Source organism: Myxine glutinosa, chromosome 5 (assembly GCF_964187855.1).
Source record: "Myxine glutinosa chromosome 5, kmMyxGlut1.1, whole genome shotgun sequence".
Lineage (NCBI taxonomy): Eukaryota > Metazoa > Chordata > Myxini > Myxiniformes > Myxinidae > Myxine > Myxine glutinosa.
In genome coordinates, this window is record NC_136265.1 from 23,099,216 (window position 1) to 23,120,786 (window position 21,571).

At 44.7% G+C, this 21,571-nt stretch overlaps 2 protein-coding genes across 8 annotated transcripts in view; one reads left to right on the forward strand and one right to left on the reverse strand.

Moving 5' to 3' along the window:
- The window catches only part of LOC137427873 (uncharacterized), a 54,064-nt gene that overhangs the window by 13,715 nt on the left and 18,778 nt on the right, over positions 1-21,571 (forward strand). For 5 of the 7 annotated variants that reach the window (XM_078777700.1, XM_068117665.2, XM_078777701.1 and 2 more), the window contains exon 5: positions 9,772-9,894. In XM_078777700.1, coding sequence (XP_078633826.1) covers positions 9,772-9,894 — 123 coding nt within the window. Of the gene's footprint in view, positions 1-4,822; positions 4,890-4,981; positions 5,048-9,771; positions 9,895-21,571 lie in introns of those variants that run through there. The other 2 variants (XM_078777705.1, XM_078777704.1) reach the window with 2 other exon arrangements.
- LOC137427883 (uncharacterized) lies at positions 2,460-3,827 on the reverse strand. Its single transcript, XM_068117681.2, has 2 exons — positions 3,151-3,827; positions 2,460-3,054 (listed from the first exon to the last, which is right to left on the reverse strand). The coding sequence occupies exons 1-2, from the start codon at positions 3,788-3,790 to the stop codon at positions 2,645-2,647; spliced, it is 1,050 nt and encodes a 349-aa protein (XP_067973782.2). The 5' UTR covers positions 3,791-3,827; the 3' UTR covers positions 2,460-2,644.

The window sequence follows — 21,571 nt, forward strand, 5'->3', positions numbered from 1 at the left end:
AAGCATTGCGATGTATACAGGAATACAGTGATTCGTCGGTATGAAGTTTGTGGCCGCTCGGTTCCATGGTTTTGGAGTTATGGACATACACACACTGCCTTTTATTAGTACAGATGAATTTACAAGGGGAAGTAGTTACTTTGAGAAATGGGATGGAAGTAGGGGCACGAGGAATGTATGGAACACAGGTAGGTGTGTTACAAAACAAGAATGGCTGCACTGTGGTCACAACCTGCGACAAAATCAGTTAACGACAAAATCCGCTAATAGGCCGATTGATTGAGAAACACATTTAATGCACTATTAAAAGATTAATTCGACACCTCTAATCCACGTCACCCTCCACCACGGTTATATCAGAACGAGTCGATTCATCGCATGGTCACGCATTGTTTAACCCCATCATGGGGCTGTTCAAAAATTATGTTATGCTATTGTTTTAGGGAACCGCATACCAAGTATGCATGCTGGTAGGCTGATTAAATCTTCCTAATACTTTTTATTCAACATTGACTAGATTTTTCAGGCTACCTCATCGTAACACTCGACCCAAACAAAGCCAATGGAAATCAGATGCAACAAACCTGGGCGGTGTATAAACAGCACAGGCCGATAGGCCTGATGTCTTCGGCCCATCAGAAAACCAAGATGGTGGGCATATTATTTAGTCTGAGTGCCATGGTGGGTGGAGTCAAGAAACATGTGGGTGGGGTCTGACCAATGGGTGCACATTTCAAAAATCGACCCCCCAATAAGAACCACAACAACCATGCGGAACTCTTATAGACCTGTGCATGTCGCAGGTAAAAATTCACCATACTTGCGTACTTCATATTTGAGTGGTGAACTTTCCCAGTATGGAATATGAACAAAAAAACAAGTTTTTAAAAACAGGTTTTTAGTTTCTGGTTTAAGTCTGTGTCCATCCACAAATGTCAGTTTATGATCGAGGAACGATTTAATTCCAATTGAGTGTTTAAAATATAACGAATCAGAAAACAAACGCCGTTTTACGGTACTTTGCCTCTGAATTCATCCTGACCACACAAGTGCAGAGGAGCGAGATTAAAAAATATTTACTATGTCTGTCTGACAGTCAAACAAAATTGTAAATCTTTCCAAACAGGAAACTCACTGTTTTTAAGGACATCAAAAAGGAAACAAACAGGCATGAAGTACTAATGTTAAATAAGGTGGTGTCTAAGGCATTGCTTTAACGGCAGAAACTTCGCTTAATAATTTTTAGCTCACCTGTAACGAAGTTCAGGGGAGCTAATGCGATGGCGCGTCGTCCATCCGTCAGTCCGTCAACACTTGCAACTTCTCCAAAACCGCTGAAGGGATTTTTTTTTTTTTTGTAAACAAGATCGAGGCTCGTGAAAGAGGTAACATTAATCACACAAAAAATCAAACAGACACATAAAACATATAATAAGGGGAGTGGTAGACAAGATGGGGAGAGAGGGGGAAGGACACAAACACATTTGAGAGCAGGGACATCGGGAGATCTGTGGGAGGGAGAGGGCTTGAGGGGAGGAGGTGTGGGAAGGGGGGGGGTGGGAGAAGTATTAAACACAAGGACACTGCAAGGACTTCCAGGAAAGAAGTTGGTATTTCAAAAAGGGGGATCTGGGGTGAAATTAGTGGGGGTAGAAGAGATCAAGGTTTTGGATGGGGGAAGATAAGAGATGGTGGTGAACAGCTGTTTTAAAGACCTGGAGGGAGGAGTGGGATTGAAGGGAGTGGGGGAGTTTGTTCCAGAGGCGGGAGAAAAGAGGAATGAAGGAGTGAAGGTGAGCAGAGAGTCTTGAACCATAAGAGGTTTGCTGGCAGCTCTTGTGCGACCTGTAGGAATATTTGGAGGACAGAGCTGGGGGAGCAAGGCCGGAGAGGAGTCGGTAGAAGACAGAAAGACCACCAACCTGCCTGCGGTGAGTGAGTGAGAGGCCCTTGGAGTTAGCTTCATCGTTGGAGATTCCAATGATTCTGAAAGCTTTGGTTTCAAAAGCGTGAAGACGAGCTAGGTGTGAGGCAGGAGCACCGGCCCAGAGCGGGGAACCGTTTGTGACCAAACTTGGCACGAATAATTGTTGTGTTGTGACTAAAGTTTGTTCACGGCATTAAAAGAATCGAGGTCTCAGGGGGTTTAACGGGGGTCAAAGTGGATCCAGGTTTGATCCCCCAAAATAGGAATTTGCTTTTTCCTCTGAAACGACACTATTTCGATAAAACTTCACCACAACCTTCACCACCCATGCTGTACCAAAGTTTGTTCATGGCATTAAAAAAAAATCTGCCCATTTGGGGGTGTACAGGGGGGGGGGTTGCCCCCCAAAATAAGTATTTGCTTTCTTATCAGAAACTACACACACGATTTTGATGAAACTTCATCACAACCTTAATCACCCATGATGTGCCAATGTTTGTTCAAGGGATTAGAAAAATTGGGGTCTATGAGGTTGGGGGAGGGGGGATTTGCCCCCTAAAATAGGTATTTTATTCTTTGTTTAAAGTCTTATGATTATGTTAATATGATTCCACATGCTGCCCTGTCTTCTTGCAATCAATGAAATTGCTTTAAAATACCTATTAGTCAGTGCAGTATGCTGTTTATTCTACCAGGTGAGCGCCAGGGCTATTGCCCCTATGTTTTATACACAACACGTGTGTGGTAATCTTTCCAACACTGTCCAATGCATAATGCAACATTGCAAGTCGCACACAGGTAACTCGTTCGCACACGTTTGCCAGAGTTCCTGTCGGTGCAGACGACACAATCCCTTCTCTTTCCGTTCGGGAGCTTCTCGGGCTTCAAATGGTCCACAGGGTCGGTGAGTCTCGCTTCGATGGGGCAAACACCGGGTCCACCCGCACGTACACGTGGCTCCCGGAAGGTGCCTATAAGTCCCTCGACAATGTGCACCTGAAAGGTACGACGATCGAGTTTCGGTTGATGACAGGTGCGTTGCTGGTACAGGATGAAGGAATTCAAGAGCGCTCGTCCAAGAAGTGCAAAGGAAACCCTCTTGGTCCACTTGGCAGTGCTTCTTTCACCTACAGGTAAATATATAGGTGCATATCAGAGACATCCAATCCCGTCGTTGTGAACATCACACACCTGAGATACAAATGAAACCTTGCACACTTTACCTGGCGATTCCATTCCATCCTCCCGCCAGTGGAAAGTTGACAGCAGCAGTAGAAATCGATCCTTGGTGAATGTCCTCGAAAACATTGGGGTCGACTGGGAATAATATTTGTCGTCCCAATATGATGGAATGGTACTTTTCCGAATGAGTCCCATGTTGATGGTGAGGGCCAGAAACGCCCTCATTTCAGCCACCGTCGTGTGACGCCATTTGTGAAAGCGCGAATTGCTGGGAAGCCCTCGAACTGAACCCGCAAGTTGGCGGACCCTATCGTCGCCATATTGGTTCGTTGCCTGCACCAGGTTGTCAACGAAGGCGTCACCGAGAAGCGTGAGAAAATATTCCACAGGTGCGGCATCGGCACCTGGCACGTCAGGTGGACCCGGGCGTGCATTAAAATGGAACTGCGCCGGACAGTCGTCCACCTCGCGATCCACTACCTGGCCCCAAACACTGAGCCAAGCGGCACCACATCCGTCAACATCATCTGAAGCACCAATGGACAAACTGCTTTTTGAAAATTCCGATTTAATTACTGGACACTCCGACTTAATTGCTAAAAACTCCGAGTCACACGCTGTGTAATCGCTTGGATCGTTACTGTTTTCGTAATCACTCGCGCTCTCTCTAGACGTCGCCATTTAAAAAAAAAACAAAAAAAATTGCCCATAAAACCACACCAATTCATTTTGGCCAATAAGCATCGACCTTACAAACGAGCTACCGCGTAATATATTCTGAACCAATCAATGAAGGCGATGCTGAACATACCCACACGCCGTCGAATAGGAACAAGCACCGCGGATTGTTGAGCAATGACGTCAGGCCCCATTGGTGGCCAACGTTCACATCGCCTCACGCAAGCAGTTAATAAATACATGAGCCATTTACCTTACCCTCAAACGGAATAAGATTCGTGGAAATTAGTGTTTATGGGCACATATGTGCTGCGAAGAATGAAAATTACTGCGATGTAAGCGTAATTTGGAGTGCGTTTTCTTGTGCGGTGTGATGTGCGGCGCTTTTAAGTGCGGTGCCACAAATGGCTCGTTCTTATCTTTTTGGTTCGTTTTTGGCAAATTCTTTTTCAAATAGTGCGTTATAACTATTATTAAATCGTAAGTAAAAGTTTGTAATATTAGGCTTTTAAAATCTTTTTCGAGGAAATGCGATTACAAAACTGCGAATCGAGCACTCGAGAGGAAGTCGGGTGTTGTGAATCCGGCCAGAAGGCCTTGGTTTCCCGCCCAAGGCCTCGTTTCTCTAACACAGGCTTTGTGAGCATTTTTTTGCCTACTTAATAATAATAGCATTTTGTAAATTTTTTTTTTTATCTCTCTTTCGGTGTTTGCAATTAATCGCAAACTCGCGTTTATCATCCGAGTCGAGCGTTGAAGGTTTGACGATCGATTTTCGATTTCCATATGCTCGTCCTCCAGAGCTGTCGATTTTGTCCTGTAATGTGAAGGATGTTGGACGTGCAGTGAAACGGAAGCAAATTGTACACCGTACCATCCATCCGTCGGTCTCCAGAATGCTAACCTCGGAATTCTATTGACCCATGATAGTCCTGTTGATGCTTGAACGCCCAATCGTTCGGGTATACTATAAGGCGTCGTCATTTACCAAGTTCGACATGGTTGGTGCAATGGTGCTTGTCCTTGTTCAGGTCTTCGTCCCAATCGATATAAACCCTTGGCCGTCATACCTTGCTAGTAATGCATAGACCCGCTTGTTCACGTAAGTCGAACTTGTGCCGTTGTGTGTGTTGAAATACATCTGCTTTGTTCGGTGTAGATAGGCCATGGTGGAATGGTTCATTACAGTAATATAAAAAATTTAACTTCTGGAAGGCGATACTTGAGTAATGAAAGATGTGACGTCAACAAGTGAGAAAGGTATGACGTACCTATTACACTTGGTTATTTTGGCAGGAGTGTTTCGTTAAAATATGAATGAGGTCCCAAAAGTGCTGCTTTGCCTCTTCTACTTCTGGGATTACAGAATCCATGACCGAGTGTTTGTCAGACTCGGTTTAAATATTTAATTTTGCCTTTTTGCTCACCAGGTGCTTTTCACCAGAGACTGATGACCTTTCCATTCACAATATGTTGTTTGCATTCCTTTTGTTGAACAATGATTGTAGTGGCTAAATTAGCTATTATTGTAGTACCTTTTAATGTCGCTCTTGTATTTAAAATGCTCAACCTAAGATGCTTTTCTAATATTCTTCTGTGCATTTTCTTGGAAGTGTGCAGTTCTTAATTGGGGAGTTTGTCAGCATTGTATTGTTACCTTCCCCACCAAAGGTGGATGTAGGTGATGTTTTCATCCCTGTCTGTCTGTTTGTCTCTTTTTTTTTTTCTTCTTCTTTTTTTTTGTCTTTTTCTTTTTTTAGACATCTCCCCTCCCCCCAACACCCCCCCCCCCACCTCCCAACATTCCCCCCGCCTCCCGACATCCCCCCCCCCGCCTCCCAACATCCTCCCCCTCCCCCCAATATGCCCCCCGTCTGTCCGTTTGTGAACAAAATATCTCAAATTTGTGGACAGATTCGGACCAAATTTGGCAGAGATGTAGCGTATGTGACACCGACGAAATGATTAGATTTTGGTGAAGATCTGAATATGGATTCGGATATGACAATTATTAAATTTTTGAAGTGATTCTTCACCATTCGGAGATAGGGCCAAAAACGATGCATAGCAGGATATCTCAAAAAGTGGTGGACGGACGATTTTGATGAAATGTGATTCTGTATTGTGATTTTCTGGTCTACTCTGGGATACAAAACGTAAACTGTTCACCTGGCGGAGGTATGCTCTCCACTGAGTGCCGTTCTAGTTACGTTTGTGGGGGTAGGCATGGAATACCTTAGGAAAGTTCAGAATGTGTAGGTATGGACTGTGTGGCACCAAGAAGAAGAAACCCATCTCAATGTACATAAAAGCAGGGTAAATGTTCAAGTTAAGAGTGTTTGCCTGTTGCCATAAGGAGGGTGGTTTTGTGCTAATTAATTATAGGGCTTATGGTTAATCCCCAGTATGTATTGCCTCCCTGTGATTTTTCCCGAATGTTCTTATAAAACTCAGCCGGCCAGGCAATTGGCTCCATTAGCCAACCATGCCGCCAGGGCAAACAAACGGTATCGGCAAGGGAACCCCGCCCCCCGAACATTCCCGAAAGACGGCTATGATCTGCCTCGGAGGACCAAAATTGACAGGCCACGCCCCGAGCTTCGTCATTGGGCGTCAAGAATGGCTGTGAGGCCACGCCCTGATGGACGATTGGTTGGGACGATTGGACGGCACTGGGCGATTGGTCAAAAGGGCGACGTCGTCGGGACGCTCCGAGAAAAAGTAACAGGAGACGACATTTTCTTTCTTATGTGCTGGCTTTCAAAGAGCATGGCTGTGTTTACCTTTTGCTCTTGTCCTGGTCCTGGATTCGCGTGAGGGATGGCCGCTTTGCTCGCTCTTTCCCTTTGTCGTGGTTGCGCTAGAGAACGGCTGCGCTTTGTGCCGTGTCCGCTGATGGAGCGAGTTCGGAGCTTTGGTGGAACATGGAAAGATCGTGCAGACCGAGGGAGGGGCTCTTGCCTGCTTTTGTCCCACCGGCGGCTGGCTGTGGGTGCAACTTCGCGCCAACGTGTATTTTCCCATGCGTTCACTCGAGAAGCTTTCGAGGGGCGTTTGGGGACGCCAGGCTGAGTATCGGCCAACGCACCACACAAACGCATTTTATTTTATTTGTCTTCCCTTGTCGTGTCTCTGTGTCCGTGTGGAGGGTCCCTCAGTTAGAATAGTTTTAACTAACCATTTATTTCGTTTTTATTATCCTTGCATTCATTTTCGTTAAATTCTTTTTTGGGGGGGGATTTCATTCTTGTCATGTGAATTTTGCTGTCTCATATTTGTGTTTGTGGGGTCGAGTCATTAAACCCCATCGGCCGTCCGATCAGATAAGGTTTCAGGCCTTTCCTGTGCGCGCAAAAAGATAATCCCGCCAATTTTGAAATACGCCTGGGAGTTAAAGCTCATTTCGGTCCTCCGGCACCCAGGGTCTTAACCCCGGGCACACGCGACATTATGTTAGCTGGCACTTACTTTCAGGGCTTTCCAACATCCTGCCCACCTCCCCTCAACATCCCCCCGCCCATTCCCCAACATCCTCCCCATTCCCCAACATCCTCCCCATCCCCCAACATCTCCCCTCCCCCCAACATCCCCCGCCCCCCACCTCCCAACATTCCCCCTGCCTCCCGACATCCCCCCGCCTCCCAACATCCTCCCCCTCCCCCCAATATTCCCCCCGATTCCCCCATCCTCTCCCAAAGTCCCCTCTCCCAACGTCCCCTCTCCCAAACCTACAACCCCCCTCAACATCCCCCCCACCCTCCAACGCCTACCTCCCTCCTCATCTGCCCAACATCCCCTCCAATTTCCCTTCAGGTACGCCATCATTCCTTAGCTAAGGGTTTCCTTAAGTGCTGTTGCATAAACAATGCTTAAGGGTAAGAATTCCCTTCAAGTTGAGGAAATCCTTTGGTGTGTTGCTATCCCAGGCAACCAATGAGATTAAGACTTAGGAAGAGGTGTCCGAAAGCAAGAACATGTAAAGAATACGTAATTTTAATTGACACTTGACACTTGTTGGATGTTGCATGGGGAACAGTTGCTCGCAGATTAAGGGGGAATAAAATTATTCTTGTGTAAAATCTATTTAATTCTCATTCCCTCCGCTACCGAAGGTGGATGGAGGTTATGTTTTCACCCCTGCCTGTCTGTCTGTTTGTCTGTGAACAGCATATCTCAAAAGGTTGTGGACAGATTTGGACGAAACTTGGTGGACAGTTTGGGTGTGTGACGAGGAAGAATTGATTCGATTGTGGTGAAGATCTGCATATGGATTCGGATATGAGAATTATTTAATTTTTCAGTGATTCTTCACCATTTAGAGATAGGGCGAAAAGGGAAATATAACATGATATTTTTCAAAGTTGTGGACGAGTTATGACTAAATTTGGTGGACGTGTTGGTTCGGTGACGAGAACAAGGTGATTGGATTTTGGTTCATGTCTGAATAGAGATCCGGCCTATTAGTGGGATACAAAACATAAACTGTTCAGCCTGGTGCAGGTATGCGCTCTACCAAGTGCCGTTCTAGTTGAGCATTTTATTACTTCCATCACCAAAGGTGGGCAGAGTTTATCGGCCCGTTTGCACAAAGCATTCTTCAGGGAAAATTTGGGGATTTCCTTAACTTTGCCCCTTAATGACATCCTTAAGTTGAGGATGGTTGCATATACGAATAATCCTGATCTTTTTCCTGAAATCCTTCCTTAGAGTTTAGGGAGCACCCCCTCTCCTTAACCACAAACCTTTGAGTTTCCAAAAGGCACTCTTCATGGAAATCGGTCTTGACTGAATGCTAGTGCCGTTCTGGTGTTAATCATGAAAGCAAGTGTTGTTAGGATGTTATTCATGAAGGCTGGTGACATTAGGGCTTTAATCATGAAGGCTGATGTCGTTTGGGTCTTGATCATGAAGGCTGATGTTGTTTGGGTCTTAATCGCCAAGGCTGGTGTCGTTTGGGTCTTTATCATGAAGGCTGGTGTCGTTCGGGTCTTAATCGCGAAGGCCGATGTCGTTTGGGTCTTGATCACGAAGGCCGATATTGTTTGGGTCTTGATCACGAAGGCCGATATTGTTTGGGTCTTCATCGCCAAGGCTGATATTGTTTGGGTCTTCATCGCCAAGGCTGATATTGTTTGGGTCTTCATCGCCAAGGCTGATATTGTTTGGGTCTTCATCGCCAAGGCTGGTGTCGTTTTGGTCTTTATCATGAAGGCTGGTGTCATTTGGGTCTTAATCATGAAGGCTGATGTCGTTTGGGTCTTCATCGCCAAGGCTGATATTGTTTGGGTCTTCATCGCCAAGGTTGGTGTCGTTTGGGTCTTAATCATTAAAGCTGATGTTGTTTGGGTCTTCATCGCCAAGGCTGGTGTCGTTTGGGTCTTAATCATTAAGGCTGATGTTGTTTGGGTCTTCATGGCCAAGACTGATGTTGTTTGGTTCTTAATCATTAAGGATGGTGTTGGTTGGGTCTTGATCGCAAAGGCTGATGTCGTTTGGGTCTTTATCATGAAGGCTGGTGTTGTTTCGGTCTTGATCACCAAGGCTGGTATCGTTTGGGTCTTTACCCTGAAGACTATTGTCATTTTTGCTCATCTCGATGTCGAAGACATGACCTCATAAAATGGGTCGTAATGTCCATCCGTCCGTCCGGTTGTCTGTTATCGTTTTGCTATTTTAACTGCTTCTCCCTTTTCACCCAGCTGATTGTTCTGAAACTTCACACATCAATACAAGACATGAGCCCGCACAATTGTTCGGGCTTTGGTCTGTCTGTTGCTTATCATGGGGGCTCCCAGAGAAGAGGGTGGGGGGGGGGGGGGGGTGGTATTACACCCTGAAACTTTGGATCCCTACTCGTCCCTAATTTACCAACTGATTGCTCTGAAACCCGATACAGCAGGTCTCGATACCCCGGGGATGACCGCCAGCCCACTCGGTGCTTTTTGTTTGTTTCGTGTCGAGAGTTGTGTTTCTTGCTTGTCCAGGAACGATGGATGTGGTGAACTCTTACCCTGGCACGGAGATGGTGGGGGAAGCGATCGAGGATTCGAATGCTGAGCCAACTCGGATTTTGAATGAAGGACACGAGCTCGTGGTGAATGGGCAAGGTGAGCACGTTGCTGACGGGTCTGTGCATTTCTGGCTCGGCTTCTCGTACGAAGGATGTTGTCGGAGTCTTCGGCTAAGCTTCATGCTGCAATGTTTGCGAAATGCTACTGTGTTTTGGAAAGAAAACGTGTCGGTGCAAATACTGTCGGTATTTGCATCGTGTAAATTTGAATGGTACGTGGTAGATTTATCAATGATGATGGTGCGAGTCATCGTTTTCGAGGAATCTCTTCCCTTTGTTGGCATGCTCACTAAGCATTGTGCGATGGCTGTATAGTACAACGCAGGACCCACAGCGTCTACCACAAACATCGCAGGTATGAACTGGTCCTTGCGGACATGGAAGTTGGCAGATTTTCCTTTCTTGCCTCCGCTGTCTCTCGACAGCAAGTCTCCCACATTCAAAGTGGTCTCGGCCTTTGCGGCAAATATTACGTCAAGCTGACATGTTTGTGGCCTGACGTTCCTAGGTGACGACTGGGATGGCACAAGACTTGAGTGCAGACTTGCGGACTTCCTTATAGCCCTTTCTTTGTGCACCACGTCACCGTTTACCAAATTTAAGTTGTCCATAGCGCTCTTGGGATTCTATGGTCTTCCATGCGTGTGAGGTGTCCTGACCAGTGAAGCTGGGCTCGCATCAAGAAACCCTCAATTCCTTGGATACGACAATGGTCCGGGATTGAGGAGTTAGGTATTCTGTCTCGCCAGGTGATGCGAAGAATCTTGCGAAGGCATCGCATGTGGAATTGATCAAGATGTTTGATATGGTGACGATCGGGTGTCCAATATTTGCATCCGTGCAGGAGCATCAATAAGACAGTGGCACGATGCACTGATCTTTGTGTCCAGGTGATGTCACGTTTATATCAAAGGTGAGGTATCGATCTTTCAAAAGGACACACATGCTTTACAGTCTTGATGTTACATGGACGCCAATCATTGCATTTTGAGAGCGGACACCTCCAAGGTAGCAGAACTTATCCACAAGTTTGAGTGGCGTGTCATAGATGGTAACGGACGGGATGGTATACGCACCATCTTCTCTCGGCTGAAGCATAGCCTCGGTCTTCTTGAGGCTAAACGTAAGGCCATACCGACGAGCAGATCGCTCAAAGGAGTTGACAATAAATTGCATATCTTCGAGATTATGACTGAAGAGTGCCACACCTTCCCCCCCCCCCCCCCCCCCCTCTCTCCTTCCTCCGGGAATTTTTACCTTGGACGAACTACACGTTGAGGTGTATATCCGTATTAAGATAGCTTATTGTGACGTTTTTTCCAAGACCACTTCGAACAACAAAAGTAACAACACTAAAGATAATAGCATAAAATTAATGTTATTACAAAGCAACATTAATACAGTACTAATAATATCCGCCCTCCCCAAGCGGTTTCCTCTTCGGACAAACGTCGTATTAAAGTGTAGAAATAGCCTATCAATAGCTAACATTAATGACAAAAAAAAACGGACACATAAGACAAAATAAAGGGAGTGGGAGACAGGATGGGGAGAGAGGGGGAAGCACACAAGTACAACATTTGAGAACGGGGACATCGGGAGATCTGTGGGAGGGAGAGGGCTTGGGGGGTGGGGGGGGGAGGAGGCGTGGGGTGGGGGTGGGAGGTAAAAAAAAAAAACACATGGACACAGCTAGAACTTCCAGGAAAGAAGTCTCTATTTCAGAAAAGTGGATCTGGGGTGAATTAACGTGGGTAGAAAAATCAAGGTTTTGGATGGGGGATTCATAAGCTGTTTTAAGCTGTCTCATAAGAGATGGTGGTGAACAGCTGTTTTAAAGACCTGGAGGGAGGAGTGGGATTGAAGAGAGTGAGGGAGTATCCAGAGGCGGGAGAAAAGAGGAATGAAAGAGTGAAGGTGAGCAGAGAGTCTTAGCAGCAGAGAGATCAGAGAGATCTTGAATAACAAACATGTGTGATTACTTTTTGAAACGGTTACTAATGCTGTTTGACACTAAACTGAAAGGGAGGAAACCCGGGGTGTGTTCAGTTACCAAGCATCTAGCTGGCGCTCGCCAAGCCCAACCGATCCTCAACGGTTTTGAATGAAGTGCTTGCTCGAATGCTTGAGCCATATGGCGAGTGCTCTACAAGAAACTTGGTAACTGAACACACCCCCGCCGTTCTTGGGGCCCGAGCTATATACCCCAGATATATATAGCTCAGGTCATATTGTATCTACTATGATCTATATACCCCAGAGGGGAATGACCCTTCCTGCTGCTCGAATAGGGAACTGGTGTACTCGTTACAAAAATACATATTTAAAGTGAAGGAAAATTTATCTTTACTTTTGCTTCAGTGTGAAAGTTGACATTGCATGCTGTCCACCAGTCGTACTGCGTAATCTGGTGTGTATCCTGAGAGGACAACTATGATTGAGTCCTTAAGATACTCGTCTGTCAGACGGGTTTGAAATTTAGATGTGATGCAGTTCATGTCGGAAAAGGCAGATTCGTAAAGATAGAACCACCTTTAGAGGCCATTTTTCCTCGCAGAGCAGGGGTTGGCCTTTTTTGGGCTCCGTGGTCCCCTATTTGAAGCAATGTTTTATGGTCAGTTGCCCTTCCTGCCGCCAACCCTGTTCGACGCCTTTTGCGACACACAGGGAATTACCAGTGAACTGGTACTCAATTTGCAGACCTCGGAAGGATAACAAGCTGAGTCAAACCCCCCTGGCGTTAATTCAGCGATCGACCGGGATTCGAACCCAGGATCCTAGGATCCCAAGCCGGCACCCTAACCGCTGAGCCAACACCAGGCCTGATTCGCAAAGATAGGTAGAGCCGAATAGGGAAGCCACTTTCATTGCTACTTTGTGACTGTTACTGTACTTTTCAAATGTAATACAGCACTTGAATTTTTCAGATGTACTCAAATTATTAATGGCAGTTGTACATCCGTCTGCATTGAATGACAAAGTACGACTGACCCACTCCAGGAGAGAAGGATGGAGGGAGGAAATGGGGTGGTGATGGTAGGACGCTCGCCAATCATATATCATGCCGGTGTCTTTAATCATCCCTCGCATTACAATTTTACAACGCACAACCTCCCGTCAGACCATGTCAATTTTTTGACCATGTGGATACAGCTTTTTCCCCCACATTTTAATGTGATCTACTCATTGGCAGCCAGCCAGCTACCTATCACTCACGATAGACGTGTTGGCGATCCCTGGCCTAGACGTACATACACACACCTGAAAACCATCTCGGCCCAGCTATAAACTGTCATCCTGGTGTGTCACAGGCATGGTGATTCATCAATGTGAATGCTATTCCCTCGTTAGATGGACATTAAACCAGGTGTCCCCATGGGCCAGCATTAGTTGGTGGGTGTTAAAAATCCTCGGGTGTCTCGCGAAGAGTAGGCGAGCTATCGCCGGCATCATGAAACAAATTCCAAATTCCTGCCGTTACTTCCTGAGTTGACATGGCAATTTTAACGAGGATTGTTGCTTCTGTTGTAGCAACGCTTTGTTTTGCTCCATGACAGTACATGATGATTATGAATATAGAACATGGTTCAAAATTGGGATGGCAAGAGATAGTGGTACCATCCCTACTGTTGAAGCCCTGCAGGGAAGAGAGATAGAACAGCCACTGGAATGTGGTTCCACAGACGGTAGAAGCGAGGAACAAAATGGTTGAGGTGTGCAATCATCTTGGATTTTGGAAGTTTAACCACGAGAGGGTTGCGGGAAGAATTCATGCATCCTGGAGTATATGGAGAGGGTCCGAGGACTGAGCGAGTAGAGGGGAGCAATGTTGGAGACCCTATGCTTCAGTCTCATGATGAAGTTCATGATGTGACGTCACTGGCAAAGAGGTGACAGTAAGGGAGGCATTAAAAGAGAGGCTGAGTAGGGTCGAGGATGATGTGGTTGAGCTTGAAAGTGGTTGGATGTCAATGAAAGCTAGTCTGTTGGGAGCCATTGGTGAGGTATGTGGATGGACAAAAGGACCACCGAGGCACTCGGAAACATGGTGGTGGGATGATGAAGTTGGAAAGAGGATTGACGAGAAGAGGAAGAAGTTCAAGGAGTGGCAGAAGGCGAAGGGTACGGGAGCAGAAACAGCAGAGCATGAAAGTTATAAGGCAGCCAGGAAGGCTGCAAAGAAAGAGGTAGCAAAGGCGCAGGAGGCATGTAGGAAAATGTTCGGAGAACGCTTGGATTCGGAAGAGGGCCAGAAAGCAGTATTCAGGATTGCAAAGCAGATAGCGAAAGAGAGGTGTGATGTGATGGGGGTGAGTTGCTTGAAGGATGAAGTGGGACAAATCGTTGTCGACCCAGATGGAATTAAAGGAAGATGAAAAAGATATATGGAAATGCTGTTGAATACAGAGAATGAATGGGATGGCAACATAGAGAGTAACCCAGTTTTAGGACCGGCAGAGAAGATAACCGAGAAGGAAGTTGAGGAAGCGATAAAAGCAATGAAGAGTAGAAAAGCGGGAGGGACGACGGGAGTTGTGGGAGATATGTTGAAGGCAGCAGGAAGTTGGGGTGTGAAGAGAATGACAGAGATCTGTAATCTGGTGGTGAAAGAAGGCCGCATTCCAGTGGATTGGGAACTGGGTACCCTCGTCCCTCTATACAAGGGGAAAGGTGACCCTCTGGAGTGTGGCTCGTACCAAGCGATAAAGTTATTGGAGCATGGAATGAAGGTATTGGAAAGCGTGTTGGAGAGGAGGATAAGGAAGAAAGTGAAGATCGACGAAATGCAGTTTGGATTTATGCCAGGAAGAGGAACGACAGACGCGCTTTTCATTGTGAGGCAGTTGCAGGAGAAGTACATGGAGAAGAGGAAGAAGTTGTTTCTTGGGTTTGTTGATCTGGAGAAAGCATTCGATGGGGTTCCACGCAAAGTATTGACATGGGCATTGAGGAAGTTAGGAGTGGAGGAATGGTTGATCAGAGTAGTGATGGCAATGTACAAAAGAGCGCGCACAGCTGTAAGGACGAAGGACGGGAACAGTGGTGAGTTTGAGGTGAAGGTGGGAGTGCATCAGGGGTCGGTACTAAGTCCACTACTATTTGTAGCTGTGATGGAGGTGCTGGCTCAGAACGTAAAGGAGGGTTTACCGTGGGAGTTGTTGTATGCAGATGATCTGGTGTTGATTGCGGAAAGTATGGATGGATTTAAGGAAAAGATGAACAAGTGGAAGGAATGTATGGAGACAAAAGGTCTGAAGGTGAATATCGGAAAGACGAAGGTGATGGCAAGTGGTAAAGCATGTGGTGAGGTGGAAAGAACTGGAAAGTGGCCCTGTGCTGTGTGTAGGAAGGGTGTCGGAGTGAACTCCATTCAATGTACAATGTGCGCTGAGTGGGTTCATCAAAAATGTAGTGGTCTGAGAGGGTCATTAACCAGTGTGGCAGCTACATTCAAATGTAAGGTGTGCACAGAGGGAGCTGCAGATGGAGGAAATGTTGAGTTGGATCTTGGAGACGGCGTGAAGCTGGAAGGTGTGAAAACATTTTGCTTGCTGAATGGAGAAGGTGGATCAGACTCTGCAACGGTTGCTAGAGTGAGATGTGCATGGAAGAGGTTTCGGGAACTGAGTGGCGTGCTGATGATGAGGGGAGTGTCGTTGAAGCTGAAGGGAAAGGTGTATGCTGCATGTGTGAGAAGTGTTCTGATTTATGGGAGCGAGACATGGGTAATGAACGTAGAGCAGCAACGAAGGTTGGAAAGGGTGGAAATGCGAATGGTTCGACGGATGTGCGGAGTATCGTTGAGAGAGAGGAAGACAAATGATGAATTGCGAAAGATGATGGGAATAGAGCCTGTGATTGATGCTGTGAAGAGGAACAGGTTGAGATGGTTTGGTCATGTGTTGAGGAAGGATGAAAGTGACTGGTTGAGAAGAGTGATGGAAATGAATGTAGAAGGAAGTAGAGGACGGGGAAGACCGAGAAAGACTTGGCTTAAGATGGTGGAAGAAGAAATGCGGGCAAGAGGGTTAACATGGAGAGATGCAGAAAATAGGGCAAAATGGAGAAGATTGTCATGGGGACCGCAAGGCTAACCCCCGCTCTAGTAGGGAAAATGGCCTTTAAAATGCATGTTTTGTTGTTGTACTGGCAAAATTGAAAATCGACACTTGAGGGCTATTTTCAACACTTGCTGATTGGCAAAAAATTATATGACAGATGGGGGATTTACCGTGGGGGGAGGGTTTACCGTGGGAGTTGTTGTATGCAGATCTGGTGTTGATTGCGGAAAGTATCGATGGACTGAAGGAGAAGATGAACAAGTGGAAGCAATGTATGGAAAGAAAAGGTCTGAAGGTGAATATCGGAAAAACGAAGGTGATGGCAAGTGGTAACGCATGTGGTGAGGTGGAAAGAACTGGGAAGTGGCCATGTGCTGTGTGCAGGAAGGGTGTTGGAGTGAACTCCATTCAATGTACAATGTGCGCCGAGTGGGTTCATCAAAAATGTAGTGGTCTGAGAGGGTCATTAACCAGTGTGGCAGCTACATTCAAGTGTAAGGTGTGCACAGAGGGAGTTGCAGATGGAGGAAATGTTGAGTTGCATCTTGGAGATGGCGTGAAGCTGGAAGGTGTGAAAACATTTTGCTACCTAGGAGACATGCTGAATGGAGAAGGTGGATCAGACTCGGCAACGGTTGCAAGAGTGAGATGTGCATGGAAGAAGTTTCGGGAACTGAGTGGCATGCTGACGAGGATGGGAGTGTCGTTGAAGCTGAAGGGAAAGGTGTATGGTGCATTGGTGCATGTGTGAGAAGTGTTATGATTTATGGGAGCGAGACATGGGTAATGAATGTAGAGCAGCAAAGAAGTCTGGAAAGGGTGGAAATTCGAATGGTTTGGTGGATGTGCGGAGTATCGTTGAGAGAGAGGAAGACAAATGATGAATTGCGAAAGATTATGGGAATAGAGCCTGTGATTGATGCTGTGAAGAGAAACAGGCTGGGATGGTTTGGTCATGTGTTGAGGAAGGATGAAAGTGACTGGTTGAGAAGAGTGATGGAAATGAATGTAGAAGGAAGTAGAGGACGGGGAAGACTGAGAAAGACTTGGCTAAAGATGGTGGAAGAAGAAATGCGGGCAAGGGGGTTAACAAGGGGAGATGCAGAAAGTAGTGCAAACTGGAGAAGATTGTCATGGGGACCGTAAGGCTAACCCCCGCTCCAGCAGGGAAAATGGCCTTAAAATGCCTGTTGTTGTTGTTGTTTATAGATGGGGGAAGAGAAGTTGGGTCGGTTGAGAATGGGACGGAAGGCTCTGTGGATGTGGGTGAGGGGGAAAGGTTTGTGTGTGTGGGGTTCAGGGAAAGGTTTGAGTGAGTGAGGGGTGTGGGGGAATGTTTAGAATGCTTGTTAAACACATGGAGAAATCATGTGCTGTATGAGCGGGGGGAGAGGAGGGTGGGGTCGAGAGGAGAGGTGGTGGGGTGAGGTTGGTAGACGAGGAGCAAAGAGACTCTTACTCTTCCTCCTTTGCAAAATCCCTATCACTACCCTCCTCTTTCTCTCGAGAAACCCTGCGCTGAATGAGCAGAGGAGAGGAGGGTGGGGTCGAGAGGAGAGGTGGTGGGGTGAGGTTGGTAGACGAGGAGCAAAGAGACTCTTACTCTTCCTCCTTTGCAAAATCCCGATCCCTACCCTCCTCTTTCTCTCGCTTTTCCCAAAATGTGAATGGCCCCTTATCTTGAAAATGTTTTTGTTTTGTTTAGCATTCCAAGCATGCTGCACACTCACCAAGGATGCACATTTTCCAATGCTGGGGAAGCTTTTGGAACCCTTCGCTGAATGCAAGTTTTTTTTTTTTTTTGGAGTGTCCGGCATAAACCTTTAGACCTCGTCTTTCTAGCCCTTTAAATTTTCAAAATCGACTCTTTCATAGAATAAAAGCCATTAGACAAGACACGACGCTAACTGCCAAAGATTGTAGATGAGGAACAGCATGTTGGCCTAATCTGATGCCAGTCGCTGTACTTTTGGATGTATAGATCACAAAGGAATACTGCTGTTCATCATTTACATTCTGTTTGTTTTGGTTAAATTGTTTTACACTTGGTCAACTTGTATGACTCACTTAAATCCACAACAAAGCAGACCCCTTAACAGGAAGCATTTATGGTCCCATTGAAGAATGGAAAACTAGTCTTAATCATGAAGGCTCATGTTGCTAGGGTGTTACTAATGAAAGCTTGTGTTGTTGGAGTGTTAATAATGAAAGCTGGTGTTGTTAGGGTGTTAATAATGAAGGCCAGTGTTGTTATGGTGTTAATCAGGAACACAAGTGTTGTTAGGATGTTAATCATGAAAGCTAGTGTTGTTAGGATGTTAATCATGAAAGCTAGTGTTGTTGGGATGTTAATCATGAATGCCAGTGTTGTTGGGATGTTAATCATGAAAGCTAGTGTTGTTGGGATGTTAATCATGAAAGCTAGTGTTGTTAGGATGTTAATCGTGAAAGCTAGTGTTGTTAGGATGTTAATCATGAATGCCAGTGTTGTTGGGATGTTAATCATGAAAGCTAGTGTTGTTGGGATGTTAATCATGAAAGCTAGTGTTGTTAGGATGTTAATCATGAAAGCTAGTGTTGTTGGGATGTTAATCGTGAAAGCTAGTGTTATTGGGATGTTAATCATGAAAGCTAGTGTTGTTGGGATGTTAATCATGAAAGCTAGTGTTGTTAGGATGTTAATCATGAAAGCTAGTGTTGTTGGGATGTTAATCGTGAAAGCTAGTGTTATTGGGATGTTAATCATGAAAGCTAGTGTTGTTAGGATGTTAATCATGAAAGCTAGTGTTGTTGGGATGTTAATCATGAAAGCTAGTGTTGTTGGGATGTTAATCATGAAAGCTAGTGTTGTTGGGATGTTAATCATGAAAGCTAGTGTTGTTGGGATGTTAATCATGAAAGCTAGTGTTGTTGGGATGTTAATCATGAAAGCTAGTGTTGTTGGGATGTTAATCATGAAAGCTAGTGTTGTTGGGATGTTAATCATGAAAGCTAGTGTTGTTGGGATGTTAATCATGAAAGCTAGTGTTGTTGGGATGTTAATCATGAAAGCTAGTGTTGTTGGGATGTTAATCATGAAAGCTAGTGTTATTGGGATGTTAATCATGAAAGCTAGTGTTGTTGGGATGTTAATCATGAATGCCAGTGTTGTTGGGATGTTAATCATGAAAGCTAGTGTTGTTTGGGTGTCAATCGTGAAAGCTGTTGTTGTTAGGATGTTAATCATGAAAGCTAGTGTTGTTGGGATGTTAATCATGAAAGCTGTTGTTGTTAGGATGTTAATCATGAAAGCTAGTGTTGTTCGGATGTTAATCGTGAAAGCTAGTGTTAGTAGGATGTTAATCATGAAAGCTAGTGTTGTTGGGATGTTAATCATGAAAGCTAGTGTTGTTTGGGTGTCAATCGTGAAAGCTGTTGTTGTTGGGATGTTAATCATGAAAGCTAGTGTTGTTTGGGTGTTAATCATGAAAGCTGTTGTTGTTAGGATGTTAATCATGAAAGCTAGTGTTGTTCGGATGTTAATCGTGAAAGCTAGTGTTATTGGGATGTTAATCATGAAAGCTAGTGTTGTTAGGATGTTAATCATGAATGCCAGTGTTGTTGGGATGTTAATCATGAAAGCTAGTGTTGGGATGTTAATCATGAAAGCTAGTGTTGTTAGGATGTTAATCATGAAAGCTAGTGTTGTTGGGATGTTAATCGTGAAAGCTAGTGTTATTGGGATGTTAATCATGAAAGCTAGTGTTGTTAGGATGTTAATCATGAAAGCTAGTGTTGTTGGGATGTTAATCATGAAAGCTAGTGTTGTTGGGATGTTAATCATGAAAGCTAGTGTTGTTGGGATGTTAATCATGAAAGCTAGTGTTGTTGGGATGTTAATCATGAAAGCTAGTGTTGTTGGGATGTTAATCATGAAAGCTAGTGTTGTTGGGATGTTAATCATGAAAGCTAGTGTTGTTGGGATGTTAATCATGAAAGCTAGTGTTGTTGGGATGTTAATCATGAAAGCTAGTGTTGTTGGGATGTTAATCATGAAAGCTAGTGTTGTTGGGATGTTAATCATGAAAGCTAGTGTTATTGGGATGTTAATCATGAAAGCTAGTGTTGTTAGGATGTTAATCATGAAAGCTAGTGTTGTTAGGATGTTAATCATGAAAGCTAGTGTTGTTGGGATGTTAATCATGAAAGCTAGTGTTGTTGGGATGTTAATCATGAAAGCTAGTGTTGTTTGGGTGTCAATCGTGAAAGCTAGTGTTGTTAGGATGTTAATCATGAAAGCTGTTGTTGTTAGGATGTTAATCATGAATGCCAGTGTTGTTGGGATGTTAATCATGAAAGCTGTTGTTGTTAGGATGTTAATCATGAAAGCTGTTGTTGTTAGGATGTTAATCGTGAAAGCTAGTGTTGTTTGGGTGTTAATCATGAAAGCTAGTGTTGTTAGGATGTTAATCATGAATGCCAGTGTTGTTGGGATGTTAATCATGAAAGCTGTTGTTGTTAGGATGTTAATCATGAAAGCTAGTGTTGTTCGGATGTTAATCATGAAAGCTAGTGTTGTTAGGATGTTAATCATGAAAGCTAGTGTTGTTCGGATGTTAATCATGAATGCCAGTGTTGTTGGGATGTTAATCATGAAAGCTGTTGTTGTTAGGATGTTAATCATGAAAGCTAGTGTTGTTCGGATGTTAATCGTGAAAGCTAGTGTTATTGGGATGTTAATCATGAAAGCTGGTGTTGTTGGGATGTTAATCATGAATGCCAGTGTTGTTGGGATGTTAATCATGAAAGCTGTTGTTGTTAGGATGTTAATCATGAAAGCTAGTGTTGTTCGGATGTTAATCATGAAAGCTAGTGTTGTTGGTATGTTACTCATGAAAGCTGGTGTTGTTGGGATGTTAATCATGAAAGCTAGTGTTATTGGGGTGTTAATCATGAAAGCTAGTGTTGTTTGGGTGTTAATCATGAAAGCTAGTGTTGTTTGGGTGTTAATCATGAAAGCTAGTGTTATTTGGATGTTAATCATGAAAGCTGTTGTTGTTAGGATGTTAATCATGAAAGCTCGTGTTAGTAGGATGTTAATCGTGAAAGCTAGTGTTGTTTGGGTGTTAATCATGAATGCCAGTGTTGTTGGGATGTTAATCATGAAAGCTAGTGTTGTTGGGATGTTAATCATGAAAGCTAGTGTTATTGGGATGTTAATCATGAAAGCTAGTGTTGTTAGGATGTTAATCATGAAAGCTAGTGTTGTTAGGATGTTAATCATGAAAGCTAGTGTTGTTGGGATGTTAATCATGAAAGCTAGTGTTGTTGGGATGTTAATCATGAAAGCTAGTGTTGTTTGGGTGTCAATCGTGAAAGCTAGTGTTGTTAGGATGTTAATCATGAATGCCAGTGTTGTTGGGATGTTAATCATGAAAGCTGTTGTTGTTAGGATGTTAATCATGAAAGCTAGTGTTGTTCGGATGTTAATCATGAAAGCTAGTGTTGTTAGGATGTTAATCATGAAAGCTAGTGTTGTTCGGATGTTAATCATGAATGCCAGTGTTGTTGGGATGTTAATCATGAAAGCTGTTGTTGTTAGGATGTTAATCATGAAAGCTAGTGTTGTTCGGATGTTAATCGTGAAAGCTAGTGTTATTGGGATGTTAATCA

What these genes read in the sequence shown, in the direction of transcription:
- LOC137427883 (XM_068117681.2), bottom strand. Translation starts at nt 3,790, where the DNA reads ATGGCGACGTCTAGAGAGAGCGCGAGTGATTACGAAAACAGTAACGAT. An exon ending in GGATGGAATGGAATCGCCAG is followed by an intron (nt 3,055 to 3,150) that starts GTAAAGTGTGCA and finishes ATTTACCTGTAG; the next exon opens with GTGAAAGAAGCACTGCCAAG.